Source organism: Fistularia commersonii, chromosome 33, assembly GCF_037954325.1.
Source record: "Fistularia commersonii isolate RoL2024-O1a breed Wild chromosome 33, RoL_Fcom_v1.0, whole genome shotgun sequence".
In the NCBI taxonomy this organism is placed as follows: Eukaryota; Metazoa; Chordata; class Actinopteri; order Syngnathiformes; family Fistulariidae; genus Fistularia; species Fistularia commersonii.
In genome coordinates, this window is record NC_141316.1 from 9,843,612 (window position 1) to 9,858,205 (window position 14,594).

General features: G+C 51.9%; 1 protein-coding gene across 3 annotated transcripts in view; it reads right to left on the minus strand.

Moving 5' to 3' along the window:
* The window catches only part of LOC147214989 (voltage-gated potassium channel KCNC1-like), a 55,249-nt gene that overhangs the window by 34,671 nt on the left and 5,984 nt on the right, over window positions 1-14,594 (minus strand). For all 3 annotated transcript variants that reach the window (XM_086140360.1, XM_086140361.1, XM_086140359.1), the window contains exons 3-4: window positions 14,285-14,535; window positions 7,182-7,872 (exon numbers count right to left, since the gene is read on the minus strand). In XM_086140360.1, the coding sequence (XP_085996486.1) occupies window positions 7,182-7,802 (621 nt within the window). In that variant the 5' untranslated portion in view covers window positions 7,803-7,872; window positions 14,285-14,535. The remainder of the gene's footprint in view (window positions 1-7,181; window positions 7,873-14,284; window positions 14,536-14,594) is intronic.

Sequence of the window (14,594 nt, forward strand, 5' to 3'; positions counted from 1 at the left end):
ACATCCATTCACTCATTCAATCACACATAATAATACAAATAAAACATAGCAAAACAAAAAATCCATTCATCCTTTCATTCACATATATAAACACATAAGCATTCACTCATTCATTCACACATCATGGAGATGTGATAAAACATATAGACACATACACCATTCACTCATTCATTTACATCATAGAGACATAATTATGGTAATAAAACATAGAGAAACATTTATCCATTCATCCTGTCAGTCACATGACATAGAGACATAATAATTGTAATGAAGACAAACATAAACATTCATCCATTCACCCTCTCATTCACACATCAAATAGACATACAACCATTCATGTGTCATATAAAGACATACATCCATTCACACGTCATATAGAGACATAATAATACAAATAAAACATAGTGCAACATACATTTATTCATCCTTTCATTCACATATAATACAAGCGCACAACCATTCACTCATTCATTCACACATCATAGAGACGTAATAATAGTAATGAAGACATACAGAAACATGTCCATTCACACGTCATATAAACACATGTCATATATAGACATGCAACTATTTCACCCTGTCATTCAAACAACAGACACACAACTATTCATGTGTCATATAGAGACATCATACAAATAAAGCATATAGACACGTACATCCATTCACCCTCTCATTCACATATCAACACACAGCTATTAACATGTCATATAAAGACATACAGCCATTCACCCTGTCATTCACATGACATATAGAGATAATAATACTAATAAAGACATATAGAAACATGCATCCATTCATCCTCATTCACGTCATATAGACATTCAGCCATTCACACATCATATGGAGACATAATAATACTAAAAAAACATATACAACCATTCACTCATTCATTCACACATCATATAGACATAATAATACTAATAAAACACACAGAAACATACATCCATTCACATGTCATGTAGAAATATAGTAACGCTACTGCATCTCTTTAGGCAACTGAGCAACCAAAACAAACCATAATTAAAATAACATGTAATTTACATGGCTACACTAATAATACATAGATATATACAACCATTCACTCTTTCTTGCACATATCATGTATACATGAAACCATTCACGTGTCTTCAAGACATACATCTATTCACCCTGTCATTCATATGACATATATAGACAGAATAATACCAATAAAGACATACAGAAACACACATCCACTCACTTACCATATAAACACACAACCATTCACGTGTCTTATAGAAACATACATCCATTCACGACACGCGCTACATTTTGCCCCGTCTCTCTCCATAAAGACGGCGTGGGATCCTTTGACCTCGACTCCTTCGTTCGAGGAAAGATCACGATATCCGTCCTCGCTCGCGAGACGTCGGGCGACCGTCCGGGAAAATATCACCGGCGAGGGAACGCTCGGGTTACGTCCGGAGGCGGGGGGGGGTGCAAAAAAAAAAACACAACACCAGAGCCTCTGCGGTACAAACCCTCGTCAGGGAAAATTGAAACAGAACGCGATTCATTTACCAATCGCAGGAAAAGGCATGCTGACTAATTACCGCGCCTCTGCCGGAGGAAAACGGTCCGCTCAATAACTTGGCGAGCGTTCCGCCATGATTTTTTCGCCACAAACGGTCGTGGAGGGCGGCTTCGCGCCAAACGGTCATACGAGCGCGCTTCCATTCTCCAGCCGGTAATGGAGGAACAGATTTGCCACCGGAGAATGAAATTAAGGCCTCCTTCCCTCTCTCTGCTATTTTCAGACGCTGCCCACAGGGAGAGGAACAAGAATGGAAGTGGGAAATAGGCTTTTCAGCCGGGTCCGGCTCTGAATGGAGGCGACGTGGATGCACGGATTCAAAAAGCCCACCGCTCCGAGTAAAACTTAAATTCTATGCACTTGAAACCTTTGACTTCACAATAGACGGCCATTAAAGCGACGACAATCTGCTCCGTCTCGTTTTATCGGCGACACCGAGCGCGGGCTGGGGGGTTCGAAAAAAGAAACGTGGGATTCAAAACGAAACGTGTGCGGCAGAGAAATCTGCTGTTGCTGAAGCAGGGACGCTGCTAGAAATAAGACAAATGATAAATAAAAATACAATGAGGCAAAGAGCTGCTTTAGGGACTCTCACATCTGTAATATTGTCTATAAATGAATTAACAAATAAGTAAACAAAACAGTTTACAGACAAAATTGCATTCTTGAACAGCAAAAAAAAAATCAAAATAAAAACCAGTTAGAAAAATGAAGAGTTCATTCATTCATTCCAGCTACATATAGAGACAAACAAGCATTCACGTCTGGACAATTTCAGGATCTCCAGTGAACCTCCTGCAGGTCTTTGGACTGCGGAAGGAACCTGGAGGAACCCCATGCAGACCCGGGGAGAACATCTATGGAAACTACTGCTGCTCAGGCGTTCTCCTAGCAGAGGGCAAAGTCAACTTTATTGTCAATACTGCCATACGTTCACACATAAAGAGCATCGGGAAAAGGTCACTCTGAGACCCATGGTGCAAAAGTACAAAAAAAAAAAATCATTTGTTATGCAGAGGTTTTGATTTTTTTAAGTGACAGGAGATGCAGTTGCCAAAAAAAAAAAAAAAAAAAAAAGCCAGGCCCCAACAAACGCCGGCGTCCGAACCTTTTCCGCCATTCTTTTTCAAGAATCGAAGAATAAAAACAAGGAAATGAAGACCTCCTCCTTCTCTGAGGGCCTCCTCTGGTCTGGACCTTCAGACCACATCATCTCTTCTCTTACTGGACCTTCTGGCCGTAAGGAGGAAGCGCTGCCGCGCCGTTCTGGACCAAAGTCGTGACGCGGCGTGCCCGTCAAAGGAGATAAAGTCATCCGGGCGCCGTCCTGCACCGTCTGCTTTTTCACCCAACACCGGGGACTAAATATACCCCGACACCTATCGATACCACTTTTATTTATTCTCCGCTTTCTGTCAACGCTGTGATTTTCTCCCGACCTGTTCCGAGGCCGTCCCGGGTCACATTTGTGTTTATGACGGAAAAGACCCGAGAAGGATGAAGCCGAAGGGATGACCTTCGTGACGACGGGCCGCGTCCCCCCCCGAAAACAAGAGCGAAGCCGATCCAAGCGGAGCGTTATTGGGAAGGGGGCGCCGGGGCGCCATGAACACGCTGAGCTACAAGCGGAGTTTTGTCAGGAGGACTGCTGACGAGGACGGACGTGTCCTTCTGCTGCAGAGCGGCGCCGGGCTCGGACGGACGCCGTCCCGACGCCATCCGTGTCTCCGTCTACGAGACAACTCTCGTTTTGTTCGGGGTCATTTGTTCGGCCGACAACTGAATTGACGCGGATGCTGGAATCCATTCGCTCATCTGGAGGAAGACGCTGAGTAAACTGTGCAATAACCCTGATTTATACACAAAAATACTACATGTATATACCGTACATATATTTTTACATACCTTTAACTTTCTTTTTATTTCTTTCTTTTTTTTTTATTCTTTCTTTTATTTATTTTTATTATTTGCTATTTTATTCTTTATTTTCTTTATATTATACAGAGTTTCATTTAGATTCTTCTCCATTTTATTCAGTTAGCAGGAGTTGCTTTAAACAAAAAGCAATTTCCCCCCTTGGGGATCAATAAAGTATTCTGATTCTGAACCTATCAGTCTGTTATTACGTGACAAATCCCGCTTCATATTTGTGTTAAATGTTTAATAATTAGCCCATTCGCTACCTCAACCATTCACGTCATATCCTAACTCTGCGGTCTCTCTTGCCTATTTTTGTTAATTTATTTTATTCATTGCTATTTCTTTATCTCACTCTATTTAGATTTTTCACCCTCACTGTCCCTTCATGTTGTCCATCGTCATCCCTGACGTTGTTGTCTGCTTTTTTATTTTCTTGTCTTGCAATATCTGCTTTTTTATTCATATTCATATTCATCTCATATTTTTATCTTAATCGTTCTGATAGGTGACGCGCGGTAGGAATTTCATGACGATACGTTGATGGGTTCGTTCATCGTCTAACGCCGTCATGTTGCGGTCGGGGCAGCAGGAGGGCGGGAGCCGATCGCCGCATATCATATTTGATATCATATCAAATAATGATTTCAAGGTCCGTGCATGAATCCGCTGGATCAGGCGGCCATACTGTGTGACAACCGGATCCAGACCGGGTGGAAGAACACCCAGCTCGTGAGTTCGCCGTCACGTTTTAATTTGTTGCGGCGTACTTAAAGTGAGATGCCGTCGCACCGCCGAGTGTGTATCGGGTTGCCTGAGTGATTCAATTCAGGCTGAAATCTGGAAATTGAGGTAGAACGTTGGTCAGAACCGCGAGGTGAGTCTCTGAATCCCTCTATTCCACTTTGGCGTCCGGGGGTCGATTCCCCGATGCCCGCCGTCGTGGACGACAAGACAAACAAAAGCCAAATATTCTAATTGGGTTTGAGGAGCTCGCCGCCGCTCCATCCTTTCAGCCGGCCAATTCCCGCGGGCCTAATCTGGTGAGTGACTTAGATGGCCAGATTAGCATGAGCAGACATGCTAACGCCGGCTTAACGCTGGTTAACAAGTTGCAACGGTAAGTGTGACATCGGGTAATCCACGCTTCTGACGCACATTGGTCTTACACCAGAAAAAAAAGCTGCGCATAAAGGTGTGTGTGTGCTGTATGTATGATAACTCAAAAAAAAAAAAAAAAATTAAAAATCCCCAAATCATGCAGCTACAGTTGACATCTGAAGCAAATCTAAAAAAAAATTCGATATTTATATCACATTTCAGTTCATTATCGGTGAATTATCTGCATTGCGAGCTAGCGTGCTAATAACCCCAGAGACGGCGGTACTTTGGTAAAAACTAAGGATGGATTTCAAACTACGTCGTCGAAACGCCGTCTCCGTCGTCTCCACGGGGTAAATGAGCGAACCGGTAACTACAGCTGGTCAGTCCCGGGTTATTTAATTAGCCTCGTTTATTTATATTTAAAGGGACTAATTGCGTCGGTGCCATCCGAGCGGCGTCGGATGCAATCTGCGCGCTCGTCCGGCGAGCCCGATAACTCTGCGGCTGCGCTGATGGATTTACGTCAGGGCCGGCGCCGATCAATAAGGAAATCAGATGCAAATCGTATTGTATAACACCTCATCAAACAGAGACGCACGCGTCCATAAATCCCGCGGGCGGGCCGAGGGTTTGCGGGTCGCGGTCGAGCGTTCTCACGTTTTATGAAGCGACGGAGGGAGAGAAGCCTTCGAAACGGACTAAAAAAAAAAAAAAAAGAGAATAATCAATAAGATATCAATCAATAAGCAGGGGCGGGGGGGGAAGATTGGGTAGCGGGAGCCTTCGAAGATAATCGAAGATGCAAAGACAAGGGTCCCCACCCCCAACCCGCAATGTCTCTCCATCCCCTTCTCCTCATCTTCTTCTTCTTCTTCTTCTCCCCCAAAATGTCCCCCCATCCTGCCTCCATTTCTCCCCACTATCTCCATTTCCCCGCTCTGCCTATCCTTCTCCTCCCCATCCCCTGCACCTCTCCTCTCTCTCCTCTCTCTCTCCACCGCTCCCCCTCCTCTCTCCAGTGTCTACTGCAGCAGAAAAGCCAGCATAGACATCAGCATGTGTGTGTTTCTCCATGTGCAGCGTGGAGAAGGTGAAAAAAAAAATATAAAGGGAAAAAAGGCTCCGCGCGCCGATCGAGACATTGATTGCTGATTCATGCAAACAAAGCCCGGGACCGTCGGAGGACCGTCCTTCCTCCCGTCTCTCCTCCCGTCTCCCTGCATTTCCTCTCGTCTCCCTCTCGTCTGTCTCTTTGGATTTCTCCTCCTCCGTGTCTCGGCTCGGCCTCCCTGTCCGGGTCCCTCCGTCTTTTCTCGCCACATTTCATTTACATCTCTGAGGACTCGCGGACCCAGAGCCTCCCTCTCCCGCCATCCATCCCTCCACTTCCAGAACAGGGGGGAGGAGGAGGAGGAGGAGGAGGAAGAAGAGAGAAGGAGCGATTCTGGGTCACATCTCCATTTGACGGCGGTACATTTGACCCCCCGGGGAGGGACGGGGCCTGCAAACGGACGCTGAAAACCAGCGAGAACCTGCAGGACCTCGCCGTTCACAGGTGGAGCCGGAAAGCAAAACCTGCTACAGCTACAAGGGAGGGGGTCCAACCCACACACACACACACACACACACACACACACACCGAGACCCCACCGTGGACTCCACACATCCCGCCGGGACGGGAACGGCAGCCGAGGGAGGCGCTTCCTGCCCGGGCCTGGATCCCGGGAGGGCAGGAAAGCTTCTCCACTGCCTCCATCTGGACCCACCGGGGGATTCAGGTGTGGAGATCCACAAGGGGGGGGAGCAAGGAGGGGGTCTGGGCTGCTCCTGCCTTGCATGTGTGTGTCAGGAACAGGTTCTGCAGTGCAGCTTCCATCCTCCACCCTCAGCCCACGGGAAAGGATCAAGGCTGCGTGCAGGGAATCTAAGCATTGCAGAACATCATGAGAAGATGGAGGGGCGTGGGGGGGAGTGGGGGGGGTTAGTGTGTCCCGCTTCAACCGCATGTCCTGACCTGTCACTCGTGGATCTGTCAGGTGGATTCTTCACGTGAAAGTATCGCCATATTAAGAGCGCGTTGTGCGCAACGCCGATGACGGCCGTGCGTAAAAGCCGTGTAGCATTCAACTGGGACAAGGGGGGCGGGAGGGTGCAGGGGCACGGACAGCGTGTGTGTGTGTGTGTGTGTGTGTGTGTGTGTGTGTGTGTGTGTGTGTCCTATCGCCGCGGCGCGCGAATAAATAAGAGGCAGGTGAATTACGGCGCGCCGTAAAGCAGCAGATGCGACCTAATGAAGGCGTTTGGATGCGTGAAGCCCGCTCAAGTTGCGGGAATGATGGCGGCGGTAAAAGGAAGAAAAAAAAACACAGGGGGTTCAGTTTGAATCCTAATATGAGGAGGTTTGTTGGGGGGGTAAAAAGGAAAAAAAAATACCCCGGATGCACGGGACCCCCTTCCCCCCCCGCCTCTCCATGCTAATGCCATATTAATTATTAAACACGCAGCTTCACCCGCAGCAACGCAAAAAAAAAAAAAAAAAAAAAAAAAAGTTCCTCTCCAAAGTTGCAACAGCGCAAAGACGCGCCGCGGCCGCTCGGCTCTTACTCACCCGTGCGTACTTGGAGGAGTAGGGGTCCTCGAAGAGCGCCCAGATCTTGGGCTGCCAGGTCTTCCACCAGCCCGCCCTCCGCGCGTCCTCCTGCATGCACAGCCGCTTCAGGTCGCCGTCCGCGCCGCCCAGCGCCGGGTCGTCGTCCGGCGCGTCCGGCTCGGGCGTCTCGAAGCTGTCCAGCGCCTCCTCCGCGTCCCGGTGCTGCCGGTAGTTCATCCAGCAGCACGCCTCCACGTCCGTCTCGTCGATGCCCCAGAAGGCCAGCTCCTCCTCGAACAGCGGGCCGCACACGTCGTTGGGGCAGTGCAGCTTCCCGGTGCGGTAGTAGTTGAGGATGAAGGAGAACACCGACGGGTGGCGGTCGAAGAAGAACTCGTCCAATTTGGGGTCGTAGTCGAAGTTGCTGAAGGCGTCCGGCTCGGTGAGCCACGACAGGCGCGTCCCGGGCAGGGTCTTCAGGGTGCTCCGGTAGGTCTCATGCCGCACCCCCCCGCAGTTTATCACGATCTTCTCGCTTTCCGACGGACAAGTCATGTCTGCGCTGTAACATGCTTTGTTGGACGACTTGTTCCCACCCTTGCGCCCTTTGAAAGAGGATACACACACCGAACTGAGCATAGAGAGGACCGGGGGGGGCGGGAGAGGATGAGAGAAACCGATGGGAGGAGGAGGGAGGAGTCTGAGGAGTCTGCGGGGGGAGAGAAAGAGAAAGAGAAAGAGAGAGAGAGAGACTTTCAGCGGGAGATGTGCATCGGCGACATTGCAACGCTCGGGTGGGAATTACGCGCCAAATGTGCAGCCCGTGGTCGGGATGCTTCTGCGAGCACCGGGGCGGAGGGTGACCTTGTGCAGGTGCAGTGATGTAGGGGATGGAGGTGGTGGAGATGCCGAGGAGCGACGTGCTTTTCTGCGCCCGGGGGAAGAGGCTCCGGCGCCGCGGCTGCGCTCATGAGTCAGCACGGCGGCTCCGGACGGCGAGATGTTCGCCGGTCCTGCTCCTCCACAGCACCGGGATGTGTGTCCAGCAACAACGCCGGCATCAGTCTCACCCAACAGCACACCCCCCCAGCTCTCTCTCACACACACACACACACACACACGCACACACACACACATAAACACACACAAATGCTCTCCAAGCCAGCCAGCATCCTCCAAATTGATCCTTTCCACCTTAAAAACCCTCTATTTCATGTGTGTGTGTGTGTGTGTGTGTGGGTGTGTGTGTGTGTGGGTGTGTGTGTGTGTGGGTGTGTGTGTGTGTGATGAGGGACTGGATGAGAATCGGGGTCCCATCTCCCCACTTTTCCCTTCTCCAGAATGCCTCTGACGTAAGGTGGCGCAGCAGTGTGTATGCGTGTATGCATGCATGTGTGTGTGTGTGTATTTGTGTTAATTGCTTCCCAGGAGTGCAGTGTCCGTACTAATGTTAGATCTCTTCAATCAGTATGTGTGTGTGTGTGTGTGTGTGTGTGTGTGTGTGTGTGTGTGTGTGTGCGTGCTACACACACTGCAGCAGCCCCCTCCAACCGACTGAGATTCATGCGATGCACAATTATGTCAATGCTCGCTGCCACTTGCTGCCATGCAATGTGTGTGTGTGTGTGTGTGTGTGTGTGTGCGTGAGGAGATAAAGGAAGAGAGGTTGGTGCGAAGGAGGGGGAGGAGGAGGAGGAGGAGGCTGTAAATCCCGTTTCTAATGCAAGGATCGAGAAGGACGGGTGCAGAATCGCAGCCTTCAGAAACCCGGGCCGGGTTTGGGACCCGGGCTCGGACCCTGGCGTGCACGGAAAGCACAACGGGGAAAGACGGCCAGCGAACGCAGCACGCAGACCGGGGGAGCAGCTAGTGTGATATTGCCTCCTGCTCCAGTAATGGAAGGGGGGGGGGGGGTTGGAGGAGGAAGAAGAGCGGCGGGGGAAGACATGGAAAAGGAGAGTGCGCTATAAAAGTGAATGAATTCTGCTGCAGTAAAAAGCCGGAGTTATTCGCTCCCCCTCCTCCTCCTCCTCCTCCTCCTCCTCTTCCAGAGGAGGTCACAGCTCTGCATTGCCATTCAGGAGAGCCACGCGTTCACGGCACCACACACACACACACACACAAATCTGGACGTGCACCACATCTGTGCTGTTAACCTTTTTCCCTATGCGGCCCCCCCTCCTCTTCCTCCATCTCATATTCCGCATAAAGGAGTCACATTTCATCGAAGGAGGAAAATCGAGCTTTTGCACCTTCTTCATCTTCCTCCTCCTCCTCCTCCTTCAGCGCTGTCCTCTTTCTCTCTCCATCTCCTCCCCCTTCCACCGCGCTCCATCCTCCTCCTCCCCTCCTCTCTCATCCTCCCTCCACCCGAAGCCCTTCTTCTTCACTTTGGCTCCAACTCTCTTGCTCCTCACACTTTTACCTCCTGCCCATGCAGGGAGGCGACAGTCCTCGCCGCTGTCTCCTCTGGTCCCATCATCTCAGAGGAAACTTTTCCATCTCAGAGAGAAGGCAAGAAAAAAAAAAAAAAAGTTCAGCTTCTCTCTCTCTTTTTTTTTTTTTTTTTTTTTTATTCCTCCCTGCTGATCCTCCTCGGGTGACGTTTCGGCGTGAAAAGTATCTCCGTGCTCGTTCCCGGAGGATCCCGCTCAGGTAGGACGCAGACCGCAGCATGCACGGAAAGTCCACACTTTCAAAACAACTCCAGTCCGGCTCGGGACGGGAGAGGATGCTTTTTTTTTTTTTTTTTTTTTGTTTGTTTGATTTCTTGTTTTCCCACCGGCGCTGCATGATCGCGCCGGAGGAGAGCCGGGCCTCCACGAGAAGTTCTAATCGAGCTAAATGAACTGAAAGTGATCCGGTTCCCTCCGCGCGTCCAGGGTGGGACGGTTCTCTCATGTTTCAGCACCACGGATAGCGTCCGTCCCCCTTTTCTCCACGCAAACACCGGCCCAAACTTCTCCGCGGCCTTAACTTTGACCTCGCGGGAAGTCCGGTCACTTTGTAAACTCCTGAGAAGCCCGCTTGTGAAAACTGACGCGTGGAGGGCGGCGGGGTCACAACACCGCTAACTCACACACACGAGTTTAAAATCCACAATTGAGGTGCACGGAGGTTGGGGTGAAACTAGTGTGTGAGTTTGCATTTGGAGCCTGGAATGGGATGGGGGGGGGGGTTCTGCTGCAGCATTTCCTGAGTTGGCCACCATGCCCTGCGCCACCCACTACCACTGCCTCACAGTCTCACCTCACACACACACACACACACACACACACATGGGGAGAGGAGGCCAGCTTTCACCTGGCTGCAGCAAAAAGGGGGCTAAGAAAAGCCTCTTTTTCAGGGGGAAGGGAGGCTACGTCCCCCCCCCCCCGTCCTCCAGGGGAACGACGGAGCACGTTTGGCTCGGAGGAGAGATTGTGCACGGGTGACGTGCACGAGAAGCTGCACCGGCGCTAATATATATTATCACTAACACTGCAGCAAGAGGGGGAGGGAGCGCAGGATTATGGGATGCATTGACTGTGAGGTACCAGCAGCAGCAGCAGCAACCAGGGGGAGGGGAGGAGACTGCACAAGACAGGGGAGAGAGGGAAAGAGAGAGAGAGAGAGAGAGGGAAAGAGAGAGAGAAAGAGGGAGGGAAAGAGAGAGAGAGGGAGAAATTTGGAGGAGTGCTGACTATGCGGAACAGACCCAGCAGTTGGCAGAAAAAGCAAAAACCTTTACCAATCGCAGAGGGGGGAGGATGGGAACGGAGGGAGCGAGAGGTGATGGAGGGAAAAAGGATGCGGAGGAGATGGATGAGGATACTGGGGGAAACAAAAGGAGGGGGGGAGAAACGGAGGAGAACGTTGCAGTGGTGGTGCAGCACCTGGCGGTGTGAGTCCAGGAGGGAGGGAAGTGGACACGAGGAGGAAAAAGCAAAAAAAAAAAAAAAAAAACAGTGGCGTGGATGTGAAGAGACGCACAGCGATGCTGGATGGTTGGTGTGCAACTAAGCAGGGGGGGGTTCGCAGCATGTGTGTGTGTGTGTGTGTGTGTGTGTGTGTGTGTGTGTGTTGCGCAGCCATTTTTTTTCCTACCACCCGCCACCTCATCAAAGGATGTAACCACAAGGCTCCATGCTGTTTCATCCGATCCCTTCCCCCTTCCCTCCTCCCTCCTTCCTCGCTTCCCCCCCCAAACACACACACACACACCTCCACACCATCTCCCCCTCTCCATCTTCTCTGCACAGTGGTGAGGAGACCCCAACAGGAGGGTCTGTGGTACTGCAGGACGCTGGAAGCACTGCGGTCACCTCCCCTTTTAGTGCAGCGTGACACCACACGGTGTCCTCTTCCCCCCCCACCCGTCTTCGGCGAGTGCGGTGGAGCTCCGGATCCACCGGCAGAGAACCCAAATAATGTCCGTGCGTCCACGTGTGTGTGTGTGTGTGAGGATAGTAGTGAGGCTGGCGTTGTGTACAAATTGCATGAATGGACTGAAAGACAAACAGAAGACAGAGTGTGTGTGTGTGTGTGTGCAGGGAAATTACAGAGACCACACCGCAAGACAGCGTACACAAACAGAGGCGGCGGCGGTGAGGCTGCGTGCGTATGTGTGTGTGTGTGTGTGTGTGTGTGTGTGTTGTGTGGAGGGGGGTGTAAGGAATTTCTCATCATAACAAAGCCTGCCACTGGCCAATTCCCAGAACATGAATGAAGAAGCAAGCCAATCAATTAGGTGAGCAAAAAGGAAATGGCCAATCCACCGGAGGCAGCGAACACACGTCTACTCAGCAACACCGACACACACACACACACACACATATATATGGTTCACCCAAACAACATCCAGGAGCTGTTGAACTCTGGCTGCCACCCCCTCCCAGCTGCCGCCAGGTCGGGAACTCCAACAGGAGAATGTGAGGACGAATGCTTCGGTGGGAAGGATGTTGTGAAGGACATCTTGTCCTTTTGAAAACGGAGATATCTTCATCAGGTCAGTTGAGGTTGACGGGAAAGCAGGAACAGAAACTTGCTGACCAGACGGCAAGAAAGTTCGGGGAAGTTTCGACGAGGACGACATGTTTGCCGCGGACGCCGGTCACGGGAGGAGGCCGTCAGAAACAAACAAATAAACCCACATGAGGCAAAAAGACGACAGCAAGGGGAGGACATGAGGAGCCAGAAGGAAGGGAAGAACTGTTGATCTTATGAAGATCCACTCCGGTCCTGGAGCTTCTCGACAGCTAACCGCTATAGATCCATATAGATAGATAGATGTTGTTGTGTTTGGTGTGACGCTCGGCGAGGAGGAATAAATTAGGAAGGGCGTTTGCTCACGTCGTCTCCATTCTTTTCCTCGTAAAAGAATGTGCAGCAGGACTCGGTGAAGGACACTAGACTCCCACACTCCTTCCAGAAGGACTGAAGCCCCTCTGTGCTCCAGGGCGGCGGGGGGGACAATCGCGCGATTGGTCGGCCCGGACGACCTCGCGGGTCAAGCCGTCGGGTCTTTCGGGAAGGCAAACACAGAAGATCCCTCAGCCGGCTCCTGGGGGCTCCGCTCTAATATCCTGACTCACTCTAAGGTCATTTAAACCGGCCGACAATTAATTAACGCCGCTCTTCCTGCATGACTACGTCCATTATGCTCCGGCGGCGCGAGGAGGTGATACAGCGGGCCGGGCGGCAGGAGGGACGCGGGGAAGAGATACTACTTAACAGATTGGTGTAAATTAGCTGCGCATTAGACACGGAGGAGAAGGAGGAAGAAGAGGAGGAGGGACGAGATGAAGCTCAAGGTCAAGGGGCCGAGAAGCCGGCGAGATCCGTGGCGTGGAGGTCGGGGTTCTGTGGAGACGCCCGAGCCCGGACGCGGAGGACGCCTGATTCAATCACGGGCCCGGAAATAGATTTATTTTCCTCCGCTCCGACATGGGCGCCCTCCTTTTGCGCCCCGTCACCTCCCCTCCAATCACGACCGCTGACGGCACACACCGCCATCTCCGCCTGGGGGGGGGGTTTTGAAGCTGGTTCCTCCCTTTTTTTCTTTTTTTTCTTAAAAATCGAAGTGGTGTTTTCTGGGTTACCCTCGATCTAAAAATAGCACCAGCTGTAGATTTATAATGCAGGATTGGGGTGATGGCGTGGTGGTGGTGGGGGGGGGGGGTTGTGGGGGGGGTGACGGGGAGAGAGAGAGAGAGGAGGGGAATGAAGAGGAGGGGAGGCTGAGTTCCCGTCACGGGAGAAGCACGATGGAGTCGGCCTGCAGGAAGGAGGATGAGGAAGAAGAAGCGTTATGAAACTGGAGTGTGTGTGTGTGTGTGTGTGTGTGTGTGTGTGTGATGGAGGGGGTGGATGGGGCATCTTGGTGAGGGGTGGGGGGGCAACAGCGGCGTCTAGACACCCAACTGCCCCCGTCTGTGGACGTCCACGTCCACCCTGAAGGTCCACTCTAAGGCCTCCCTACTCTTCTTCACACAGCCATCTATATATATGTGTGTGTGTGCGTGTGTGTGTGTGTGTGTGTGTGTGTGTTGGCCCTCTCCCCCCCCCCGCCCCTCCTCTCCTGTCAAACGTCCATTTCAGACCTTGACACCACACTGCACGCACACGCACACGCACAGCATGACCGCACATGCAAGTGAGACAAAACCGTGCAAAGAAAACGCACAAAGCCGAGGCGGAAACGCACGCCGGCGCGTCACCCGGGGGACCGTCACCGGGGCCGGGCCCGGTGCACGGACGGTGGGTGTTTCCCCGCTCCGGATGGAGGAAAAGATAGAAAGAAAGAAAAATCACGTTTGATCCAAAAAAAAAAAAAAAAAAAAAAAAAACAGCCCTCGAAGCGTCACGGAGCGTCCGGCCGTGCGTGCGTGATTCCACGGATCTCCCGTGGGCTCTCAGGCCGGTTCACGCCGAATTTCCAGCCCTTTCCCCCCCCCTCCAGAACCGCGACCCCCCCCGGGCGGCTGCGGGAGGGACGGCCGGCCGATATTGGAAATCCATCGGTACTTGTTGAATGCGGGGTCGCGCAGAATCCCCGCAGCTCGCCATTTCATCGATACACGCATAAAATAAAAATAAAAAACAAGAAAAATAACCCACGCAGGGACACGGCTCATACTCACACGCGTCGGGTCGGGGTTGGTCTGTGGTGCGTTCAGGGACCGCGCACATCCAGCCCGCAGAGCACTCGGAGAGCTTCTCCCGGCCGCTTCGCTCCCTCGCAGCCGCTGGCAGAGCGCTCTCTCCCGCAGGGCGTTGGGTCGCTGTGAGCCTCCACCGCACCGCCACGCATGAGACCCGCGTCCGCGTCCGCGTCCACCGCCGAGACTCCGTGAGCGCCGCGGGTTACTCGGAGCTCCTGGTCATGCTGGTGCTGCCGAGGGATGGGTGTTTGCGGGTGAAATGGAGAGCAGAGATCCCCCTCCTCCCCTT